Source organism: Anabrus simplex, chromosome 14, assembly GCF_040414725.1.
Source record: "Anabrus simplex isolate iqAnaSimp1 chromosome 14, ASM4041472v1, whole genome shotgun sequence".
Taxonomy (NCBI): domain Eukaryota; kingdom Metazoa; phylum Arthropoda; class Insecta; order Orthoptera; family Tettigoniidae; genus Anabrus; species Anabrus simplex.
Window position 1 is genome coordinate 86,380,968 of NC_090278.1, and position 25,258 is coordinate 86,406,225.

The window sequence follows — 25,258 nt, forward strand, 5'->3', positions numbered from 1 at the left end:
CTCAGCCGTGCGCAGAAAGTGTTGCATTTTCCTCGCTTAGCGCATGACGTCACTGTGGAACAGCTAGACACGCGGGACCAGAGTAGATCGAGGCAAATTCTTCAGTTATCACATGTATCGGATGTATTTGTTTACCTTTAAAGTGCGTGGGTGTTTAAAAGAGTGTCAGAGGACCTAGTTTCTTTTTTCGTTTGTGCTGTTCAAATACATGGAATCCTTCGGCGTTAAATACATTCTCCCCCAACTTGGCAGGTTCGATCCTGGCTCAGTCCAGTAGTATTTGAAGGTGCTCAAATACGTCAGCCTCGTGTCGGTAGATTTACTGGCACGTAAAAGAACTCCTGCGGGACTAAATTCCGACACCTCGACGTCTCCGAAAACCGTAAAAGAGTAGGCCTAGTTAGTGGGACGTAAAACAAATAACATTAATTATTATTAAATCCATTCTCACAGCAAGTTTGAATCAAGGTTGCCTGGAAAATTTCTTTTCGCGCCTAAGAGGTCTTGGGCATTTTTACGATCATCCATCTCCACCTGATGTGAAAAATAGCATCAGACTGTTGTTGTTAGGAGCCAATTCCAGCGATATTCCTCATTCCAATGAGTCACCTGTAGCTCCTGCCGAAGGAGGAGAATTTGTTACATCGGCTATGTTTGGCAACATCCTCCCGGATATGACAAGCTCTGGCGATGACTGAGGGTGACAAGGATGTTAATGACATTGAATTGCCAGCTGTTGATAGTGATGATCTATCCGTACAGGTAAATACTGACTAGTGTGGAGGGATTCAAATACGTTGCAGGGTTCATCCCATATCGCAGCCGAAAATTTGACAGTTCCCTGGGCACGCCTACAGGAGAGTTGTTGATACCACCTGATGACCCGAGTCTGGGGTGCGTACACGTGCTGTTTCGGGGAGGTTTGCTCGTCCCTTCCGATAGTGTTATGGAAATTATCACTAAATTCGAACTGATATTTGCTGACGTTCACGGACGAACAGATTTGAACAGGGAACCAGAAGTTGTGAAAAATATGTTTGTGAAGTTGAAAAGCCGTTTTTCTGACGTCCATCTTCGTTTGCGTTGGTTGGCTGCAAAACATAAATAAAAACATAGAGGCTTCCCGTTATAATAATTAAATTAATTAATGTTATTTGCTTTACGTCCCACTAACTACTTTTATGGTTTTCGGAGACGCCGATGTGCCGCAATTTTGTCCCGCAGGAGTTCTTTTACGTGCCAGTAAATCTGCCGACACGAGGCTGATGTATTTGAACACCTTCAAATACCACCGAACTGAGCCAGGATCGAACCTGCCAAGTTGGGGTCAGAAGGCCAGCGCCTCAACCGTCTGAGCCACTCAGCCGGCAAAGAGGCTGTCCGTAAGCGAAAAACGAGAATGTGGCATTTATCAACAAAGTAAATTTCAAGAAATGTTCGTTACCGTTGTATTTGTTGTTTTAAACTTCGTGTGCAAAGCCACGGGACCTTTGCCTTATGCGCAGAACTCGGAAAAGAACTTATTTCATACCCTGTCTCGCTTTCATTGACTACGATTCGAACTGTAGCCCTTTTGATGAAAATCGGATAGATAGTGAATATACTAGACTGTGATACTCTTCTAGACTTATGTTAACGGAAAGAAAGACAAACCGTTTATTTGGTGCTAGGGTTCCAAGACTTGAAGTTATTACATATCGCAATGTATCCTGTAAGTTTTCACCGCGAAGTGTTGAACAAATTAACAGTGTTTGTGATATAAAACAAAACCCATCTGTCAGTCAGAGTGAGGTTCAGATTCCATGCATTTCGTCAACATCAAGAGTGAATAACAGTAAATAAAAATAGTCTTATTTGTCCCGAATCTGTTGATTTAAACCTAACATATCGCGCACTTCTAAGTACCTCTTATTTTGTAGCGCTACGATGTTATACGTACTTTATCTTGTACAGAATGTATGTTTCTATAGAATAAATTGTATGACGTTCAAAAATTCTAAAATATCACTTCGGTATATTATTAAAATGTGAAACTTTACCCGCGCGCTAATACAGTCTGCCGTCAGCGGCTACCAGCGATGTTCCATGGTGACGTCACAGCGACAGCCAATGGCAGCCCGTAACGCGGAATGACTAACCTTACTGTTCTCTATTAACCTTGGGCCCGCTAGACGCTAACGCCATCTCTCAGACCAGAGGGATTTGTTTCGGTGACGTGATTAGATGGGTGTGCCCGTGGCCTAAAATAGGAGCTGTCTCGGCATTCAACTTAGTGCAGGAGAATGGAAAACCACGGAAAAACATTCTCAGGTCAGCCGACTTTTGGGACCAGTCCCTCCGCCTCCCGAATTGCAAGGCTAGTAAAACTAGCCGTTGTTAAACCGATGCCTATTTTACTAGGTCCTAACAAACGCCGGTTTTAATGAGTTGCGTCACATATTGAAAGCCAATGACATTGACACGTGGACCCTATTTCATAAATCTCGGTAGGTGTGATAGATTCCACAATTATGTAACATCTGACGAATTTGTCAACATTTTTTGTTTCATGAATGTTACAAGTTCCGCCATGTGGAAAGATAAAAATAGTGTAAATTGTCAAACTTTATAAAAAAAAAACGCGTTTCATAAGCCCGACAATTTTATGACCCAGCTAAAATTTACTGTGTTACAAGATAGATGGCTCTAAACTGTGATATCGATCATTGAATGAGCGACAAAGAACGATCGTTACGGAAAAAAAATCAAGACATAACATAGACCATTTACCTACCTCATTCGGCGCGCATCGAATATTGACAAATTCAAGTTGTCATTTTCAACCAATCACGGTCGACTATCACCAAATACAGTAGAGACAATACGCGACACTCAGCGGGATATCGAGGGACAGCTATTAAACTTCTCTAACGGACTGACCTGAGAACTACTGATTCTGTCATAAGAGCACGTGTATTTGTGTGTGAAGTTTTTGGTGTTATTTATGCGTTTTCAGTGAGTTGACATACCCTGACTGACAGAGCAAATGCAACACCAAGAAGGAGTGGTCAGAACTTTATGCCAATTGCAGGGTAGACTGACGTCACTGAGGTATGCTCATGATGTGAAATGCGCCGCTGTGCTGCGCACGTAGCGAACGATAAATGGGACACGGCGTTGGCGAATGGCCCACTTCGTACCGTGATTTCTCAGCCGACAGTCATTGTAGAACGTGTTGTCGTGTGCCACAGGACACGTGTATAGCTAAGAATGCCAGGCCGCCGTCAACGGAGGCATTTCCAGCAGACAGACGACTTTACGAGGGGTATGGTGATCGGGCTGAGAAGGGCAGGTTGGTCGCTTCGTCAAATCGCAGCCGATACCCATAGGGATGTGTCCACGGTGCAGCGCCTGTGGCGAAGATGGTTGGCGCAGGGACATGTGGCACGTGCGAGGGGTCCAGGCGCAGCCCGAGTGACGTCAGCACGCGAGGATCGGCGCATCCGCCGCCAAGCGGTGGCAGCCCCGCACGCCACGTCAACCGCCATTCTTCAGCATGTGCAAGACACCCTGGCTGTTCCAATATCGACCAGAACAATTTCCCATCGATTGGTTGAAGGAGGCCTGCACTCCCGGCGTCCGCTCAGAAGACTACCATTGACTCCACAGCATGGACGTGCACGCCTGGCATGGTGCCGGGCTAGAGCGACTTGGATGAGGGAATGGCGGAACGTCGTGTTCTCCGATGAGTCACGCTTCTGTTCTGTCAGTGATAGTCACCGCAGACGAGTGTGGCGTCGGCGTGGAGAAAGGTCAAATCCGGCAGTAACTGTGGAGCACCCTACCGCTAGACAACACGGCATCATGGTTTGGGGCGCTATTGCGTATGATTCCACGTCACCTCTAGTGCGTATTCAAGGCACGTTAAATGCCCACCGCTATGTGCAGCATGTGCTGCGGCCGGTGGCACTCCCGTACCTTCAGGGGCTGCCCAATGCTCTGTTTCAGCAGGATAATGCCCGCCCACACACTGCTCGCATCTCCCAACAGGCTCTACGAGGTGTACAGATGCTTCCGTGGCCAGCGTACTCTCCGGATCTCTCACCAATCGAACACGTGTGGGATCTCATTGGACGCCGTTTGCAAACTCTGCCCCAGCCTCGTACGGACGACCAACTGTGGCAAATGGTTGACAGAGAATGGAGAACCATCCCTCAGGACACCATCCGCACTCTTATTGACTCTGTACCTCGACGTGTTTCTGCGTGCATCGCCGCTCGCGGTGGTCCTACATCCTACTGAGTCGATGCCGTGCGCATTGTGTAACCTGCATATCGGTTTGAAATAAACATCAATTATTCGTCCGTGCCGTCTCTGTTTTTTCCCCAACTTTCATCCCTTTCGAACCACTCCTCCTTGGTGTTGCATTGTCACTGTCAGTCAGTGTAATTGAATAGTAGCGTGTGTCATTCCTTGATATCTCCTCTCAACATGAGGGGAAAGGTATGTGCTGTGTTCGGCTGCAGTAACTATGAAGTAGAGAAGAATGTGCGGTCTTTCTACCGTTTCCCTCGTGACAAGAAAATGTAAGTAATATTGTGTTTGCATATATATTCTTCCAGTGACAAAGATATTTTTATAGTACTTCATAATCTTCTGACCTGCTCGACCCATATTTTAACTGGTTTCAAATTTAATACGCATATTTTATTGTATAGTGCAGCAGTTAACCTTCAATACCGATGTGTTGTTGTAGGTGTGATCTGTGGGTTTGATTTAATTCAGGAAAATACATATGCATATGAGTGTGGTTGGTTGTGTTCCAAGTTACCCCATTTGGGAATGCCGTAATGCGTTGTCAAGCACTGAAGAAAATATGGGTGATTTAAGAAATGTACATATTTTGTTGAAACAATATGGTGATGTTAATTTGCTTTACCATAATGTAATGGCATTATGGCAAGTATTGCTTATAGGGAAAGTTTGAATGTTTTTGAGGCTAAATTTATAGATTTTCTTTCTGTTAGTAGGCTTCAAGTTAAAAGGAAAATTGTCCAGCTCTTAAATGTAAATTCATTGAATCATGTGTGGAAGGAATGTGCCGATATTTTTGTTGACAAGTGTTTTAATATGATGATACAATGCTTTTAAATGAGAAAAAAGAAAAAATCTAGCCATGAACGTTCAGGCAGGAGTTCTAAAGCTAAAAATGTAATGCGTAAATGAAAGATCAAGGCTTGACACAGCAGTCCATTTCACATCTTGATTGTATGTCTAATTTCAGTCTTTAAATAAATAACCTGTTAAATAATTCTTCATTCATTTATCCAGAATTGCTTTAGCAAATTTAAAGTTAATATCTTAGTAACACTTTCTTTCTACTGTATTTGCTTTCACTGAAATAATATCGGAATGATTTTATCGCACCTAATAGCAAATACAGTGGATACAATACGCGACACTTACGGATTTAGCCTTGTTACAATGGGAGACAATTCGACAGTGGCGTTCCTAGTGACTTGACCTGAAAAGTCACGCTAAATTCAAATATCGATGGAAATGCATATACCGGTACGGTACCTATGAAAATGGATAAATAAATTACGTCTAGAAAGAATTATTGAGATATTAACTTTGAAGTTGCTAAAGCAATTCTGGATAAATGAATCAAGAATTATTTAAAAGTTTATTATTAAAGACTGACATTAGACATATAAACAAGATGCGGACTGCTGTGAAATGGCTTGATCTTTCATTTATGCACTACTTTTTTTGCTTTAACATTCCTGCCTGAACTTTTACGGTTAGATTTGTCTTTTTTTCTCATTTAAAAAACACTTTATCATCACATTAAGACACTTCTCAATAAAAATATCGGCACATTCCTCACACACATGATGCAATGAATTTACAGTTAAAAGCTGGACAATTTTCCTCTTAACGTGAAGCCTAGGCCTACTAACAGAAAGAAAATCTATAAAATCCCGGCTTTAATCTGAAAAGAGGGATAAAAGAAAGAAAAGTATGAAAATATTGTCGATAGTGATGCTTTGAGGAATATTTACGTACAATTAGAGTAAAAATATAACGTACCCTTGGCTGTATAGTCGAGGATTTCTAAAGTCGCTGGCCTGGAAATGATCTGAACAGATCTTATAATTCTTATATAAACGTAACGTCCCTTCTTTCTTGTACACCTTATCCAAATCACTTCTGTGACATTTTAAAACCCACAGATCACACCTACAACAACACATCGGTATTGAAGGTTAACTGCTGTACTATACAATAAAATATGCGTATTATATTTTAAGCCAGTTAAAATATGGGTCGAACAGGTCAGAAGATTATGAAGTACTACAAAAATCTCTTTGTCACTGGGAGAATATATATGCAAACACAATATTACTTAAATTTTCTTGTCACGCGGCAAACGGAAGAAAGACCGCGCATTCTTCTCTACTTCATAGTTACTGCAGCCAAACACAGCACATACCTTTCCCCTAATGTAGAGAGGAGATAATAAGGAATGAAATACGCTACTATTTAATTATGTCAACTCACTGAAAACGCATAAATAACACCAAAAACTTCACACACAAATACACGTGCTCTTATGACAGAATCAGTAGTTCTGAGGTCTACCCGTTAGAGAGAGCTCTAATAGCTGTCCCTCGATATCTCGCTGAGTGTCGCGTATTGTCTCTACTCAAGACCAACTATTTATACAAGCAATATGCAATTGTTGTTGGTCTTGCTCTACTGTATTTGCTAATAGGCAACTGTTTTGAAATTATCGAAGGTGATAAGCAATTCTTTCCATTCTTTCCGTTTTGTTACCGGCGTAGTATTTCTGTATTTAGAAGGCAGTGAATAAATGAAGTATGGCGGTAATTACAAAGATATTTGCGGAAGCGACGTTATCACTTTGGTATTCAACAAATTCAATTAAATAACATTGTATATAATAAGTATGTTATTTTTATTTGATTGATATTATTTATTTCATTTGGTAAATAGTCTTACCAAATACAGCACGTGGTTTCAACTTGTTCAGTTAACTTCCCTCGTGCTGCGTGCTCGTGAAATCCCCGACAAGACGAAAAACACACTATATTACCGTTCATAATATTATTCGTTCTGGCAGAACGTCAAGTAATTTTAAAAATATTATGTTTTATTAAGATTCTGATAGTAAACTTGATTCGAGAGAACAACGATGTGCATTTTGGTGGAATTTCTTGCGATGAATATGAAATTGAAGCTTGGAAATGGTAATAAAATAATGAAATGTGATGACATGAAAGAGTGAGGAAAACTGGGAGTGGAGGAGGAAAGAAATGGATGTGTGATGAGCATTGCCTACGTTATAATACAAGGCCTGGAAATAGAGCCCGTAAAACGCTATGGAAGTGGTTACACTGAAGTTTAATGCTGGGCCGCTAGGATCGCTTTCTTGCTCCCTGTCTACCAGGTTCGCGCCTTTAAACGTGTTCATTAACTGAGTTGGTTGTGAATGTATTATGTATTCGTCTGATGTTAAGCATTCGCAGTTCCAGTCATGGTTTATTCACGAGAAATTAAAGGTAGTGGAATTTCGTTTCACAAGTTTCCAGTGAATGTTCAATGTTCGAATCATTATGCAGAGGAAGTACGCATGAGATGCGAATTCAAGCTGTTCGAAGTAGGCCTCTGTTCCTAAGTTTTGATGCGAGTTACGTCATAAGAATCGGGCGATCCCAAAATTTGTCACTGGACTTTTTGTAACCAATGCTACCGTGACCGGCGATCATTTGAGAGGCATCTTCAAACTCAGAAATCTTAAATTAGGAAACCAACGAGGAGAATAATTTGCCCAACAAATTTGGCGAAAATGAATGTAGCAAGAGTTAAAAATATTGTATTTTCCCCTGAAACAATCTCTGGTTTGTAAAATATGGAGGTGGTTTGTCCCGAGAGCATTAAATACAGTTTAAAATAAGCCATTTGTTTTATGGAGCACTTTATGAAATTGTTCGATGCGCATGACGTCTGCAGCACCTCACATGGGACATATTCCAGGAATGAGAACAAATGAACATCTTTTAACCGGGTGAGTTGGTCGTACGGTTAGGGGCGCGCGGCTGTGAGCTTGCATCCGGGAGATTGTGGGTTCGAATCCCACTGTCGGCAGCCCTGAAGATGGTTTTCCGTGGTTTCCCATTTTGACACCAGGCAAATGCTGGGGCTGTACCTTAATTAAGGCCACAGCCGCTTCCTTCCAACTCCTAGGCCTTTCCTATCCCATCGTCGCCACAATACCTCAATCAATCAATCAATCAATCAATCAATCAATCAATCAATCAATCCTGATCTGCATTTAGGGCAGTCGCCTAGGTGGCAGATTCCCTATCTGTTGCTTTCCTAGCCTTTTCCTAAACGATTTCAAAGAAATTGGAAATTTATTGAACGTCTCCCTTGGTAAGTTATTCCAATCCCTAACTCCCCTTCCTATAAATGAATATTTGCCCCAGTTTGTCCTCTTGAATTCCAACTTTATCTTCATATTGTGATCTTTCCTACTTTTATAAACGCCATTCAAACTTATTCGTCTACTAATGTCATTCCACGCCATCTCTCCACTGACAGCTCGGAACATACCACTTAGTCGAGCAGCTCTTCTTCTTTCTCTCAATTCTTCCCAACCCAAACATTGCAACATTTTTGTAACGCTACTCTTTTGTCGGAAATCACCCAGAACAAATCGAGCTGCTTTTCTTGGGTTTTTTCCAGTTCTGTGTCGGTGCGACGTAAAGCCACCAGAAAAAAAAAAAAAAAAAGCATCTTTTAGTACTGAAGATGAACACCTCAGTTGGTTTCCTGTCATATATTAAAAAACTTCAAATGCATTCAAAGAATGTAAAAAAGATTCACGAGAGAAATGTATCAGGCTTAGATCTTGATTACCCAATCCACTGTTGCCTGCGTAAAATAACTCATAAGTATACATTTGCATTATGCGTTGACGAGAAACCCAACGAGCTATGACATCGAGCTCTTCTTCAGCTAAGACGCCAAGCGGAATAAAACGACATTATGATTCGTGTGGCAAAAGAAAAAACAGACTGTAAAGGCTGTTTAAAACATATCTCTTCTCCAGCTACTCAAAGTCCAACATTGCGTCTTATTCGTTTTCAAGATTGAGGTACCCTCAGATACCGAAAATCATCGTCTGTGGCATTTCTGCACTGAACGACGGAATTTGTCACCTCCGCTACGCAGTACTTGCCCCGAAGAGAGTTACTTAAATGTGTACGTATATTTTTTCGAAAGACATGTTCAACAGTGAAATTAAGTGTGGAAAGTGTAAAGGCGACAAACCACCTCTTTTTCCACTATGAAAATTTCTGAGACCTCTGTTTGACAACATTGCTTTGAGCCACTCAAGTAGAAGAGAGAAATTTTTGAAACTTGATAAGAAGCCCCTCAAAAGGAAAGTTTTGAAACTTCAATGACATATCCAAGCCAATGCAGCACCGCTCTATATATAAAGTACTGTCAATACTCGCAAAAACATTCAGTTCTTTTTATTTAGGATATAATTTACTTATTGACATATACGGCCATGCGAATACAGGGGGGCAAGAACACGATCCTAGCGTCTGAATGGTGAACTAGGAAGCAACCCGTTTCCACGAGTGCATTTCAAGGCCTTGTAATATAGCGTAGGCAACGGTGATGAGGTAGATAATATTAGGTTGGGAATTATTGGTAAAGGCACCTGCTTTGATTAGGGGGTAAAACTTTACTAGCTTGTTTGCAAAAGAGAGGTTAAGAATCCAACACAGCATGGTTCACTGGACATTTACCTATCTGTCTGTCTGTCATACCGGTATGGACTTCAGTGCTGGGAGTGTCTGACTACATGTTCGGCTTAAGTGGGGCATTTTCCTGTTTAACTCCCACGGGCGACCTGCGCATCTGGATGTGGTATGATAATGAGGTAGGATGAGGGTGAAACCCGGTGTCGGCACATATTTTATAGCCTACACCTGTTGAATTACACCAAGGGGTCTCCTCAGAGCTTTATGTCTCCGTCTGATGGACGAATCACCATCAACAATGTCATATGCCCTCCATAAGTTATGAACACTGCAGAGAGTTTTGGAATTGAATCCAGGCTTTTAGCATACAATCTAGTGATAAGAAATTGTATACCACCACCTCTCCTATATTGCTGGTCAACATTCTGATGGTGAAAACTTTTACGACCAACGGGACGTGAACCAGCTAAACATGGTGCCATATCATATAGACTTAACGACCATGGGCATCATATGGGTGGTTGATAGAACATCACAGCACGATACACAAGGCTGCCAACTTACTTAGTTAGGTCAGGCAAGTGACAGGAACATGACAGAAAATGAGATACATCTGGACAGTGATGAAATCATTGGTCTAGTTGGTTAGATCCGGCTAGTGACAAGACCATTGGACTGGGAACCAGCAAAGTGGGTCTGATGATATTAGCCGCAGGTTAGCGTCACAAAGCAGCCCACAATTTTATAGTATTCCCTGTGATGTATTGGTTAGTGACAAGGTTATTGGATAGTTGTGTTGCTGATACTGCAACTATAAATTATTATTTGCCCCAATTTATCCTCTTGAATTACAACTTCATCTTCATGTTATGATCTTTCCTACTTTTAAAAGCTCTGCTAAAGCTTATTTAGTCTACTAATGTCACCCCACACCATCTCTCCATTGACAGCTCAGAACATACCGCCAAGTCGAGCAGTTCATCTAGTTTAAAATGGTCTTGCATTCAAAGCCACAACAGTTTCCTATAACAAGGTGTTATGTCACTATTAAAACAGAAATTTAAAATAAATCTAATGCAGTTATTGAAGGTCCTGTCTAGTCTCATAGTACGAGTTTTTCCATTATTGCAGGGTATTTGAAGGTAGTCGAGATTTCCACTTCCAGAGGTGCATATGGCCCTGAGGTTCACTCAGCCTACACCAAAAATGAGTACCAGGTTAATTCCTGGGAGCAAAGGCGGCCGGGTTTAGAGTTAACCACTCTACCCCATCACGTGCCGAGGTTAACAATGGTGGAAGCCTTTACCTTCCACACCTTCAAGGGCCTTCATGGCCTGTAAGGAGGTGACTTTGCTTTGCTTTGCTTTACTTGAAGGTAGTGCAAGAATGATAAAAAGAAATTGATGTGAAAGATCTGTCTGGGTGTAAAGTCTTCAGACTGGAGGCTGGTTGGATCCTCAGAAAGCACATTCAAAGTTTATGTGGTTATAGAGAAACTGCAAAAACTGGTGGTGGTGCTAAAATGAGGCATACAAGGCATGATGTAGAGTGTGGTATGCCATTGCTTTCCTTACTGGACCAGAAAGTGCTATTGCAGCACAGCCGGCTCTATGAGTAGCAGCTTCCATAATCCAGATGCACTGTGCTACTCTTCAGATAACTTGGCGGGGTAGGAGTGTGGATTTCTCGAGAAACAATTCACGGGCCCCGCGGCGTATGTTGCCTGCCTCATACCCAGAGGCCCCAGGTTTGATTCGTGTTCAGGACAGGAAATTTTATCTGGATCTGAGGGCTGGTTTAAGGTCCAATCAGCCTACGTGATTACAATTCAAGAGCTATCTGACAGTGAGATAGCAGCCCTGGTCTAGAGAGACAAGGTAAACAGCCGAGAGGATTCGTTGTGCTGACCACATGACACTTTGTGGTCTGCAGGCCTTCGAGCTATCAAGCAGTCGCTTTGTAGGCAAAGGCCCTTCAGGACTGTTGTGCCATGGGGTTTTAAATTACTGTATATCGATGGATACAGCTGGTACTTCTCCCTTAGCTTGCGCAACAACACTTCTGCGTTGTCAGTTGTACCTCACTTTCTATTTTTGCACAATAAACTGCTGAGATGTGAATGCAACTACAGTCAGACTACAAATGTCTGAACTCAGCACTACCCATACCTCAGCATCTTCCATACTTTCACAGCCATAAATGAGACTTGGACTTCAGTGGAAGCTGCATTTTGCTCTGGCCCATGCCAAAAGACCCAGGATCTCTGAACTTGGGAGTCCGGGTTGCGTACATGGGTCTCTTAGCAGAGTCAAGACATTTCTTCTACTTACGTGTGCCAGGCTCCTCACTTCCCCCTATCCTGTCTGACCTTCCTTGGTCAACTCGTGTTCTTTTCCAACACCAATGTTGTTAGAGCATTCGAGTCTTAGGGAGTCTTTCATTTTCATGCCCTTCGTGGCCATTGTCTTTCTTTGGCTTATGCCTTCATTTTTCAAAATATTGGAGCCTTTCCACCTTTCCCCTCTAATTTATATTAATAGAGGATGGATGCCCATTTGTACTTCCTCTTAAAACAATAATCACCACCACCTGCAAGAATATTACGTTGCATCGCCCCGGATAGGTCTTATCCCTTTCAGGCCTGAATGATAACCAAGGGCCTGCCAAATGGTACCCGTAAATTCTTACGGTAAAACTCCAGCCCTAGAGACAAGATTTTTCTAACATTATAAGTGAGTGGAAATTAATGAAATCTTACTTGGAATGCGTCTCAGAGGAGAGACTATGTGTTCATAGTGATGTCCAGGAACCCACCATCCCGCCCTAAAAACTACATTTATTTTTATAACCTAATGAAGAGTATTATACACCATTTTCATTGCTGAAGTAGCTACTTGCATTCCTATTGGCCAACGTAAATTGGTACTTGATCTCATTCCTGTCATTTATGATAATCATAATCCGTTACCAACCCCAGCACAATAAAAGCACCCCTTTGCTTGTCCCTATATCACAAGTCTTGTCCAAGAACCAGTCCAGACCAATGGTCTTGTCCAGGTCCTATCATAACTGCCCGCACGGCAAGATCCAGTCCAGACAACAATAATCACCACCACCACCACCTACTGAAGCACCACTCACTCATTAGTTCCTAAGTAGGGAGCACTGAGCACCGCTTGACAACATCCTTCCCGAGAGGGCCGTGAGCGTGTAAACAAACGACAGTCGTTCCGTGCGTGTGAAATTCTTGTCTCCAGGGCTGAAGTACTGATATTCTTACTGCAATATGCTGACCAAAACAACAAAGAAGAAAGAAGACAATAACAGTGACACACAATGTTTTTACAACTTTTTAAAACACTATCAATTTTATTTTAAATATTGTCTAATGTAATTTTATATGTAATTTATCTTCTCAAGCTGAAGATGTTCCATAAATAAGGGACAAAACATGTACTTGTGACCAAATAAATGTTTTCTTGGAAGGACGAAATAATGTATGTATAGAAAGGTGAAATTTTCTCAATTTTTATTGAATATCGTCAATACGGATACCCAGTAAAGAATTTTTTTAAACTTCACATAATGTATGTTAAGAATGTAAAATTTTGTTGAAGTACAGCAGTATTTTATTCAATTTAAGGTAGTGGAAGGTGTACATCCATACCTAAGTGCCAGACAATCCTATAATCCTGTTTTTTTGCACTTTGAAATAGTAATCACCACTAAAATTCTTAAGCTCCTTCTTTCCTTTCCCATTGGTCTTTCTTTCTGTTTTAACTTTCCTATGAGCAATTGTTTTATCAATGAACAAACTGTATTGGTTTGAAATGGATTTAATCTTTCAGATGTCCCCGACATCACCACAATATACAACTACAAACAACCCGGAGAAGTAAACTGTTATGCCAGAACAAGTGCACTGGGACTGTCCTTTTTACAGCCTGATGGAGATTATAGAGGTGAGTGGAAATTACTGTTTCACTACTAGAATATTGAGTTTCTGTAACATGTAAGTTATGTGCTTTGAGAATTATTACTATTACATTTGAGGCTACCAGAGTGAAGTGGAACATCTGTGTCTCAGCTTTACAAGTTAATGGATACATGAAAAATGAAATCAATAGGGCTGTTGAGCCTGCTGCATGATCTGAGAAGAAACAGGAAGAGACACATTTGAGAGAAAGGCAGCATGTGCAATTTTAACTACTTACCAGCCCTCCTTCCATTCTTAAATCGGTGGCAGTACCGGGAATCAAACCTGGGTATTTGAGGATGGCAGCTAATAGCACTAATCGTTATTTTATGGAGGCGGACATCTTCTTGGTGTGATAAACGGAAACTATAGAAAACCATCTTCAGGACTGCTGACAATGGGGTTTCAACCAACATTGTCTGAATGCAAGTTCACAGCCATGTGACTCAAACCACTTTTCTCAGTTCTCAATAAAATAAAAACCACTACATATTCTTGGTTAATACCTTTTTTTAAATGTATTTCTGCATTCTGTTATCTACTTTTCCATATAACTTTATGCTTAATGAAACATTTATCACAGGGTGGAACACATTTTTATAGGCCCACATCGTAGAATTCTGCTGCCTGGAAGGAAATCCATTTGTGAATCCTCGTTTTCACTTTGCCGTCAGTGTGAAAATGCTTTCCACTGAGGAACTTCTTCAGATGCAGGAAGAAGTGATAGTCAATAGGCTCTGTTCAAACTCAAATGCTCATGCAGTCTTTTGGCTGACAGCAGTTCCCTACAGGCCTGACCTTGCGGCTAGTGACTACCATCTCTTTCTGCGTTCGAAGAACTTGTTTGGTGGCAAATGTTTTCGTACTGATGATTCAGTAGAATAAAATAAAACGGGAATTATCCAAGAATATGAAGTAGTTCTTATTTTATTGGCAAATGGTCCTCGTTTATAAAACTTTTCTACTTTCATTTCAGATCCTGAAACTGTTTCTGATGTTCCATCTTGCTCAGTGGACCCTAAGAAGACCTGTCAGTGGGAAGCATCTGGATGGAGGGTTGCTACTGATGGTGACAGGATCCACATTCCTCCATCACCTCAACCATGTGAGTTAGCAGATTATTCTTTCCTTTGATCATTTTTCTGTGGCAAACCACAGAATGTTAGACAAGCAGAAAGGTTGCCGAGCACTCGCTGCTTAGCAGATCATGACATACATTACAGCTACACCAAAGTACAGTCAACTACTGTGTCTTATCATGCCCAGCTACAAAGAGAAGCCATTAAAATCCTGAAGCACACCAACATCTTTAACCGTTAGGAAGAATCTGAACAGGTCAACAAAGCCTGGTTTCGAGTCCTGAAAGCTTTCAATCTTGGAGGACTTGGTAGCCATGGTAGGGCAGAAAAAGCAATGGGAGATCAATTACCTGTCTCTGCCAAGGCAGGTTGACCAACATCGGACTCAATAGTGCTTCAATCATTGGCTGAAGAACAACCAATCAACGACCCCCCCCCCCCGCCACTATGGCGGACCACTGCCTGCACTATATGATGAGGTGGAATTGCAACAACACTCCATTCCACTGTGAGCTTTGCAGCCACCGAAGTCAGTTGGAACTCTTGAAAATTACATGGTATAAACTTCATATTGGTCTGTGGTTAAAAAATTCTGCTTTTTCCCCACTTTAATAATTCTTGATTATTCTTACATTAAAAGAACATTAATCTGTTTAAAAACGGTACGTGTTTTGTTTTGAAAACATCTTTAGCAGTGTTCGCAACTAGATACATGGAGCAGGTAAATGACAACAAACATTGGAAATTCTCCACCATGAGTACCCACACGGTAGACATAGGACATACATTTACTTCCATAGAACAAGATTTGAAAGTCATAAAGAGAATGAAGAAAGAATACCTCTTGAACACAACACAGAACCTGCACATCTTTCTTGATCAGTTTTATAATAACATACTTAATCTGAATGACCATTCAGATAATAAGAATCTCTTTTTTAAAAATCAATTCCTCCTTCATTAAATTTACTTGATGTTAATAGGAAAATATTTTATGGAAGGAAGAATTTTCTCCCCCCCCCCTTAAACAGAACAATTCCCCACCGCTCCCTTCTTTGTCCGTTGCTTCTCCTCCTTCTACCATGCAAGGAGGCCCTGCTGGCACACACAGATATAATTCTAGAAGGAAGGCAGCTGCGAGTGCAGCAGGTAATCAGGTGTGAGTCAGCTGTGGGAGGTGACACGGGGTGAGTAATCTTAATTGTTCACCTTATATAACAATTAGTTCGTCTCACTGTTTTTGGATACTTAGTTATACTATCCCTTTTCCAGATTTATATACAACTGCACATGGAGTTGCTCTTTTAATTCAAAAACAGTTGGTCCATTTCGTCCGAATTAAAGACATTTTCCATTTCCACTCACAGCAAGTGACCTGCTCAATGACTCTTTGTCTGAATAATTGTATATAGTTGTAATTCTTTATTCTTCAGAAGGTTATTAAGATAAATTTTAAGACAAAAGATCATGTGGATTTCATGTCTAACGTGCCTTTAAGAACAAGATATGTTACGTGCTCCAAGACTCAAAGACTCTTAGTTTTTAAAAGTCTTTTCCATGATTAGGACAAAATGTTCTTAACAATGTGTTGTTAATTGTATGTAGGGCCTATCTATGTAACCTGTACTTTGTATGTATTTTACTATTGAACTATGAACATGGCTGAAGATATTTTCAAAAGAAAACAAAACATTTACCATTTCAAATAGATCAGTGTTCTTTTAATGTAAGAATAATCAAAGTTTATTAAATTGGTGAAAAGATGGAATTTTTAACTTGTTAGATGAGTTTTTTACATGATTGAAAATGCCAAATGCAGTCTTTAATGAAATTTTGGGACATATGCTCCTGGACCACAGCCTACAAGCCCGGAAAATACAGACATAATCTGTTTAGGCTGACTCATAATGGGTGGGGCACATCAAACCTGGATCTGCTGCATTTTGCCGTTTGATGGGATGCAATTGTAGAGGTGGCTTGCTGGACCGCTCTTCTTCCCACTTTTGTTCTATGTTGAAGATATTTACTGACTGGACAAATTTTGCAGATTTCGGGTGTTTTCTTAAAGTTAGTCTAGGTTTCAAGATTTTTCTAGTGGGAAATATCAATGGGACTGTCAACTGGGGACTGGATGATATCTCTCTGTACTCTTGAACTAGAGCATTTGGCTTCTGCGATGTGGTGGAGGATACCACACAGTGTAGGTAGCCAGTAGACTCTGTCAAATTTGGCCTGTGATTTGGGAACAACTAGTGGCTACCTGTCCAAGCTAGCAACAGCAAGCACTACATTTCATTAAACACTGTCCTGTGTGTTTGAAATTCTGATTTTTCAGTAAGCTAGTTGGAGCTTTTTACCTTACGAACAAGTCAAATGGTCTGAACTGGTTTGCTGATGCCATTTGAGGTCTTATTGGCAGAGAGGCAATCATGGATTGTGAAATGTTAGTTAGCAAAATGCATAATGTCTTATTTAAGATATAGAAAAATGTATCTGACTTCATTCTTCTTCTTCTTCTTTTCTTCTTCTTCTTCTTTCTTCTTCTTCTCCTGCTTTTATGACCACATAGGATCACTTTAGTCAGTCCGTCGTTCAGGTCTCTTTGAAGGGATCGTTCGGGCTTTGCGGTCCTCCCAGTACTTCTTCAGACGCTCCAATCTTCGTGCCCTTTCCTCAGTTGAAAATATGCGTGTTGTTGGTTTGTTTTGTGTAAGGGTAAAGCAGAGGTTTGTATTCTTGAGTTTTGTGTTCAATTTTATCTTATTTGTGGTGTCTTCTGTTGTAAGGCCCATTTCCTTCAGATCCTCTCTTACTTCTCTGATCTATTTACATCCTGTTGTGGTATTTTTTGAGACGAAATTGTGTTGTACTAGTTGTTTCAGAAGTCTAGAATCCTGCATCCTCATGATACGTCCAAAGAATCCTAGTCTCCTCTTACGCATAGTGTCTGTAATGGGTTCTAGCTCTTTGTACACGACTTTGTTAGGTATTAACCACCACGGCCCATCTTTCTGTTATTTTTTGTTGATGCAGGTTCTTCCAATCCTCCTTTCAATTTTCTGAAGTCTGTCAGTCTTTGATTGTTTATTCAGGTAAAAAAGTGTTTCTGCTGCATATGTAGCTTCCAGTTTTATAACTGTGTTGTAGTGTTTTATTTTTGTATTTATTGATAGACATTTCTTTTTGTAGATATCCCGTGTTAATTTTTGTGCTTTAGTTAATCTGTTTGTTCTTATTTGGATTGAGATTTTTTCATTTAGGTTATGTGTTATTACTTCTCCAAGATCTTTAAATTGAGTTACTATTTTGATTTTATTACCATTTATGGTAACTTCTTTTAGGTGTGTTGGTTTTTGGGGCATAATTTCTGTTTTTTCAAATGATATTTTGAGGCCAATTTTATTTGCAATGTTTTGAAGTTCTGATATCTGGGTTTTTGCTTCTTTTATGTCCACTGCTAGCAATGCTAAATCATCAGCAAAACCCAGGCAACTTGTTTTGATTTTTTGGCCAATCTTTATTTTGGGGGAGCATTTCCTAAACCATTCCCTCATTACCATTTCTAGAGCACAATTAAATAATATTCAATCCTATAATATTCAAAGAATCTTTGTTTGTCATCTTTAAGCAATGAGGATCTTGGAAAGAAGTATGAGATTACAAAATGGGAAGTCATTGGGCTTATGATTGGCACTAGAGTGACAATTTCCAAGGAAACGCTGAACTTTCTAAGAATAAACAAAACTCCGGACACCATTATCCAGACCATAGCAGACCATGTATTGAAAAATTCGTTGGCAATTATTAGATATTTGTACTCCCTGACCTGAAATACCATGTTTTGAATTTTTTTTTTTTTCAATAAAATTTGAAAGAGAAAATCCGCCTGTTGACAGTTTTAATCTTCATTTTTAACTCAAACTCCACTTACACACTCACCCCTCTGTGGGTGGGGGCAGCTGAATAACACCCATGATATTTCCTGCCTGTTGTAAGAGGCGAGACAAAGGGCTCCCAAGGGCTTTGAACTAAGGGCCCTTAGCTGAGTCTTGTCGTTGCTTCCACTTACTTGTGTCAGGCTCCTCCTTTTCATCTATCAGTTTCGACCTCCCTTGGTCAACTCATGTTCTTTTCTGACCCTGACGGTATTAGAGCATTCAAGGCCCTGGGAGTCTTTCCTTTTTACCTTTATGGCCCTCGTCTTTCTTTGGCTGAAACCTTCATTTTTAGAAGTGTCGGATCCCTTCCATATTTTCCCTCTGATTAATGCTAATAGAGGATGATTGTCCAGTTGTTCTTCCTCTTAAAGTAATAATAATAATAATAATAATAATAATAATAATAATAATAATAATAATAATAATAATAATAATAATAATAATAATAATAATAATAATAATAATAATAATAATAATAATAATAATAATAATAATAATAACAATAACAACAACAACAACAACTATAATAATAATAATAATAATAATAATAATAATAATAATAATAATAATAATAATAATAATAATAATAATAATAATAATAATAATAATAATAATAATAATAATAATAATAATTACCGAGCTCGATAGCTGCAGTCGCTAAAGTGTGGCCAGTATCCAGTATTCGGGAGATAGTAGGTTTGAACCCCACTGTCGGCAGCCCTGAAAATGGTTTTCCGTGGTTTCCCATTTTCACACCAGGCAAATGCTGGGGCTGTACCTTAATTAAGGCCACGGCCGCTTCCTTCCCACTCCTAGCCCTTCCCTGTCCCATCGTTGCCATAAGACCTATCTGTGTCGGTGCGACGTAAAGCTACTAGAAGAAAAAAATAAAATAATAATAATAATAATAACTGTATGCAGCAGAATGCCTTGCATTGAACAGAAAAGGTCTGATGGAAAAGCTAGAAGCTAAAGAAAGAAAAATCCTGAGAAAGATTCTTGGACCAATCAAAGAAAATGGTGAGTACAGGAGACGACACAACAGCGATCTGTACCAGCATATGGAGAGGATAACGGACACGATTCGGAAAAGGAGGATTAATTTTTATGGCCATATAGCACGCATGAGCACACAGAGACAGACTAATAGGATCTTTTCCTACTTTCTTAACAAGAAAACCAAGGGACCCTGGTTTATCGAAGTTGAAAAAGACCTTCAGGAAATAGGAATCACACTCGAAGACATCCAGAAACGTGCTCCTCTCCAGAAAAAGCTCCAGGGATACAAGAGGTTCCAAGAAAGGCCAGAGTTGAAAACAGGCAAGAAGTGGACTGATGAAAGAAAGGAGGCTTGCAGAACGAGAATGCGTGAGTACTGGGGAAGAATTAAAGCTCAATGATGCAAACGGTTGAAATAACATGGTCCACAGCAGGCCAAAACGAAGAAAGAAAAGAAGAATTTTTATTTTATTTTATTTTACATTTTATGATCTATATTGGACCACTCTAGTCAATTATACAAAAAATTTCTCGATTTCCTATGAGCCCATTATTTTTTCATTCTGAGAGATGCTGCCTTCCTTTGTTCTGTTGAAAATACCCTCCCATTAAACCTTTTATTGATCTTGGTGTGTAGCCTGGTGTGTGTGTGTGTGTCTTGAAGTATCTTAATTTTTTCTGTTTTGTTTTTGAGATCGTCTATTGTTATTTATAGTTCTTTAATATCCTCCTTAATTTCCGTGATCCATTTAATCTTGATCTTGCTATTCCATCATTTTTCAATTACTGGTATCAGGTGTTCTGATAAGATGTCCAAAGAATGATATACAGTTTATCCTAATCGTGCTCAATACCGGTTCAATTTCCTTATAAACTGTTTTATTTGATGCTATTCTCCATTGTCCCTTAACTTGATACTGTTTATTTGTGCATGTTCTAATTCTTCTTCTTTCTGTTTAAATATTTTGTCTGTTTCAGATGTACTAGTAGTTTTAAGAATGGTTTCACTAGCAGAAGTTTTTTCTGACTTGCTCGTAAGGTAGACTGCGAGATCTAGATAGTTCCAGCTAGCTTGTTGAGAAATCAGAATTTCAAACACCCAGATTCAGAACAATGTTTAATGAAGTGTAGTGTTCGCACAGACAGCCGCTAGTCATTACCAAATCGCAGCCTAAATTTTCCGTAGTAGCAGCAGCAGCAGCAGTAGTAGTAGTAACCACTCACGGACGTGTAGGTTGTCTATAAGGTATAAGCTCGAAACTTCTACACGAGGCGCCTCTGGAGGCCACACACCATTGTTATTAACATTTAAGCTCTTTAGGATTTTTCACTCGTGAAATAACAGTTGTTTCACCCCATTGTGGCAGTGGGCTCATCAGAACTTTCCACTGTGCTAGTACACACACTGTTGAGATACCACTGCAAGGCTCTTTTGACGGACAGTGCAGTGACAACGCTAGTTACTTCGCAGTTGAAAAACCCTAAATAGCTTTAATCGTTATAAAATAAACATAATCTAAAAGAATGATTTTTGTAATTATGCAGTGCACTTATGTTCTGTTTTCTACATTTCAGTGCCCAAGATTTGGATCCTTGAGGAATCGGGAGGTTGGATTCTCAGTCAGCCATTCAAAATGCAGCCAAAATCCGTGTGCCTCTTTCTTTTCTACAGTTTTTACAGTACAAGACACAGCTCAATTCATGTTTATGCAAAAATCGACTCCAGTATTCAAGAATTGGTGGATGTGCTGCAGCCCAATAGCACATTTGGTGCAGAGAAGGTGAGATTCTTCTTTACATTCTGTTGGAATTAATCCCCCTATATGGTGAAGACTAAAAAATGTTCACGACATTCTCTGCCTGTTGTGAGATTCAACTAATGGACGAGAAACCCAGGGATGTCAGCTTGTGAATCTCCCTGTGGGTGGGGGTAGAATTCATTCGTCGTATCCCCTGCTTGTCGTAAGACGTGACTTAAAGCAGGGCCAAGTGCCCTGAACTTGAGAGCATGGGTTGGTGACCACAGTTCCCCTAGCTGACTGTGACATTCTTTCCACTTATTGTGCCAGGCTCCTCACTTTCATAATTCCTGTCTGGTCTCCCTTGGCCAACTCTTGTTCTCTTTTGACCCCAGCAGTATTTGGTTGCAATTTAAAAATCTCATATTTGGGTTGTTCCGTGTTGACTGTACAGTAAAGAAAAATATACTAATTAGTCCACCTTGGTCAATACAATAAAATGTGTCTTAACTCTTAGAGATTGGAATTGAATACATTAAATCCCATAACAGGTTGCCCATGAGCAGAATTTAATATATTAAATGGTCAGAATGCCTTTGCTGGCAAGATGTAGTGTTTACAGTGCACTATGTCTTCTGGTATGGGCTACATCAAATTTGTTACTTTCATTGACCTGTCTCAGTCTCATCCTTGGCTTTGACAATATGAAAGTGACTGAGGTATGAGTGATGCTAGTAATACCATTCCTTATGCAGCCAGTCCCTGTTATGAATGGTGTGAAAATATCGCTCATAGGGTCAGTTGGTGCATGCATTTCAGTGGGCTTGGCAGACTGATATGTAATAGCAGCGGCTGGCTCGGTGAGGAAAGCAACGGGAAACTACCTCGCTCCTCATTTCCCTAGTACGCCTCTTCAGCGATGCCTAGGCAATTTATGACAGCTGTTGGCAGAGCTGCAGAGGATCAAACCAGCCTTCGGTCTGAATACCCAACAACAACAAATGGTCAGAGATCCAGCGTCACTGGTAGATGTAGTAATAAAAGAAAACGACACTTATAGGTCTGGCTGAAAAGGGAATCCTCGAATAGAGTTGCGGTATCTTTCCGTTAGCTTTTTACAAGCTGTGAGAGGTTATTGTGTTCAGTCAAGCATGCGTTGTGAGTTTTGAGACCCTCTTTTTGTGATTATAGCTATTTTGTGACATGGTTAGTAAGAAGAGAGCCATTGAGCAAGATTGCTTCAATTTTGGACTCTACGGATGTAGACGAAAGTGATTTTTCATTTGAAGAGTCCGAAGATGGAAATTCAATTAGTGAGTCTTCTCAGTGAAAGAGCAACTTAGGTGCCCATGAGAACAAAACACTGACGAAAGGACTGACGTGACTAACTTGAACCCAGGGCTTTCAAGTAACATTCTGATATATAATATTAATTGAGGATCATTTTAACATTCACATTTTGACACGGCAAACAAGCCTGCAGAGTACTTTTCACTATTTTTTAATATCAAAATTTTGACATAATTCACCAGGAAACAGTACTTCAGGGAAACAAATAGAAACAACAGGCAACATCTCCACTAGAAAATGTACTGGATGGGCGAGAAGTCCCTGTATCCCTTTAACTGTTTAGTATCACATGTTATTTAGGTTATGTTGCGTATTAAGTGTCCAATATATCTGTATGTTCCCCATCATGCTGCAAACACAGTTCTATATGCCTCTATGTTCTTCTTGACATATTTCTGAGCATGTCCAGTGTTATAATGTGAAATGCATCCTCAACATTATTGCGCCTTCTTCATTTGTAACATAACGACATGCAGGTGCATTCACCTTAATGACTCCCCATAACGAGTTGTCAGGTGTGGTGAGGTCAGGACTTCTTGGTGGCCATTTCAAGGGAGCTGGTGTTTTTAGTGAACCACAACCTATCCACCATTCTGCGAAATGTTCCTTTAGGAACTCGCGCACTGCAAGGGCATAGTGTGGTCTTGCTGCGACCATATGCTTTCTGTGAGGCTACTTTTCTCAAGCTCGGGTATTAACCATGTTTGTAACATGTGTAAATAATTTGCGCCATTCACAGTCCTTTCAAAAAGTACAGTCCAAGCAGATGTTGTGATGTCATCGCTGCCCATATCATTACGTGAGGTGGGTTCCTTTCTAACTCAACTCTGTAATGACGATTCTATTTGGCCCACACGACAACATTTCTGGTATGTGACCTGCGATGAATAGCACATTAATCTAAAAACATAACCTTGGCACGGTTCACTGCATTTGAGAATTTAGTTAACAAAGCACGGCATGCAAAAACGCACTCATTCCGGTCTCTATCCGATAACTCGTTTACGAACGTTGGTCGAAAAGGTCTGAACTTAAGGTCTTTTTTAATGTAATCTCACATTGTTGTCCTCGGTATATTGAGTTTTGAAGCATGTTTGTGTCAAGAAGTAATAGCATGTTTGTGTGTTGACTTCACGGGAGATTGTTCTATCGAAGCACAGACTTCAATGCGTTTCCTTCTGTATCTTCTTCCTTCTACTCCACGGCCTGTCTTTAACACTGCCCGAGACAAAAGCACGTCTGTCCCAATCGGTAAGCATTGCTTTTCGTGGTGGAGCCTTATTAAATCTTTATCCTGGAATGCTCCCTTAATCTGTCTTATTGTCTGCCCTCTGTGTGTTGTCGTTCATGCACCTACACACTTGCCACTAACTGCTCCTCAGTAGTGTAACTCTTACCGCTCACACTAACACTCGACTGCAACAATATGTATTACAGCACTTGATTCCAACAATTAATAAAAAGTAATATAACTACCAACATGCATAAATAACATAGTGTAAATAACATTTGATATCAAACAGTTACAGGGGTACTGGGACTTCTAGATCCACCGTGTAGAATCAAAGACTGGTCATCTCCAATGCTATCCGATACAAGGACATTGATTGGCGTAATAAATTATTTGTGGAATGACTCTTATACCTTTTCTGCGCTAACATGCTGCCACGAAAAAAATTTATAGTATCCTACGGACCTCTGCGATGTAATATGTCCAATATTCAACTTAAGTAATTAAAATTATGGACATATGCATGTTTAGAGCTAGTGTTCGATAATCCTGGATGAGTTTTATTTTGCCGTATTTTCAGTCTGTCTAGAGATATAAAACGCTTTCGCCTGCATAGGGTTAAAGGATACTTTACTTTCAAGTAAAATCACGTAACAGGTACATGTTTTGACTCCATTGGACCTCCTTCAGCCTTGAAAATAAAATATAAAGTTTATAAAACACTATGAAACACAACGCTAAAAGTCTTATGAAAGGTTAATCTTGAAAATAATATCTATCTTGCTGTATCGTTAAAAAACATAACCAAGGAAACACTCTATAGAAACATATACAAGCACTCATTCTTGAAATCTGGATTTAAGAAAATTGTAAACTACTACTACTACTACTACTGCTGCTGCTGCTACTACTACTACTACTTGCAGTGCTTTCTCATATTAATGTTGTTTCCTCTTAATATATTGGAGATAGATGCAGAACAGTGTCTTACCTTCTAAGCATATGTGTGTAGAGTACATATCATTATTTTATTAGGCCCCTTTAGGCTTAAATTAAAAGAAAGCAGTAATTTTCATACTTGAATACTAATAGGCTGTTTTGCTCCTGTTTGGGCAGTAGTTACTACTGTAGTCCCTTTCTCAACTCTATTCTGAGTTGTCTGAC

General features: G+C 40.1%; 1 protein-coding gene across 1 annotated transcript in view; it reads left to right on the plus strand.

Moving 5' to 3' along the window:
- Positions 1 to 25,258, plus strand: part of LOC136885673 (uncharacterized) — a 56,824-nt gene that overhangs the window by 4,723 nt on the left and 26,843 nt on the right. Inside the window, exons 2-4 of the mRNA XM_067158370.2 lie at positions 13,631 to 13,744; positions 14,735 to 14,863; positions 21,350 to 21,555. Of these exons, the coding sequence (XP_067014471.2) occupies positions 21,409 to 21,555 (147 nt within the window). The 5' untranslated portion in view covers positions 13,631 to 13,744; positions 14,735 to 14,863; positions 21,350 to 21,408. The remainder of the gene's footprint in view (positions 1 to 13,630; positions 13,745 to 14,734; positions 14,864 to 21,349; positions 21,556 to 25,258) is intronic.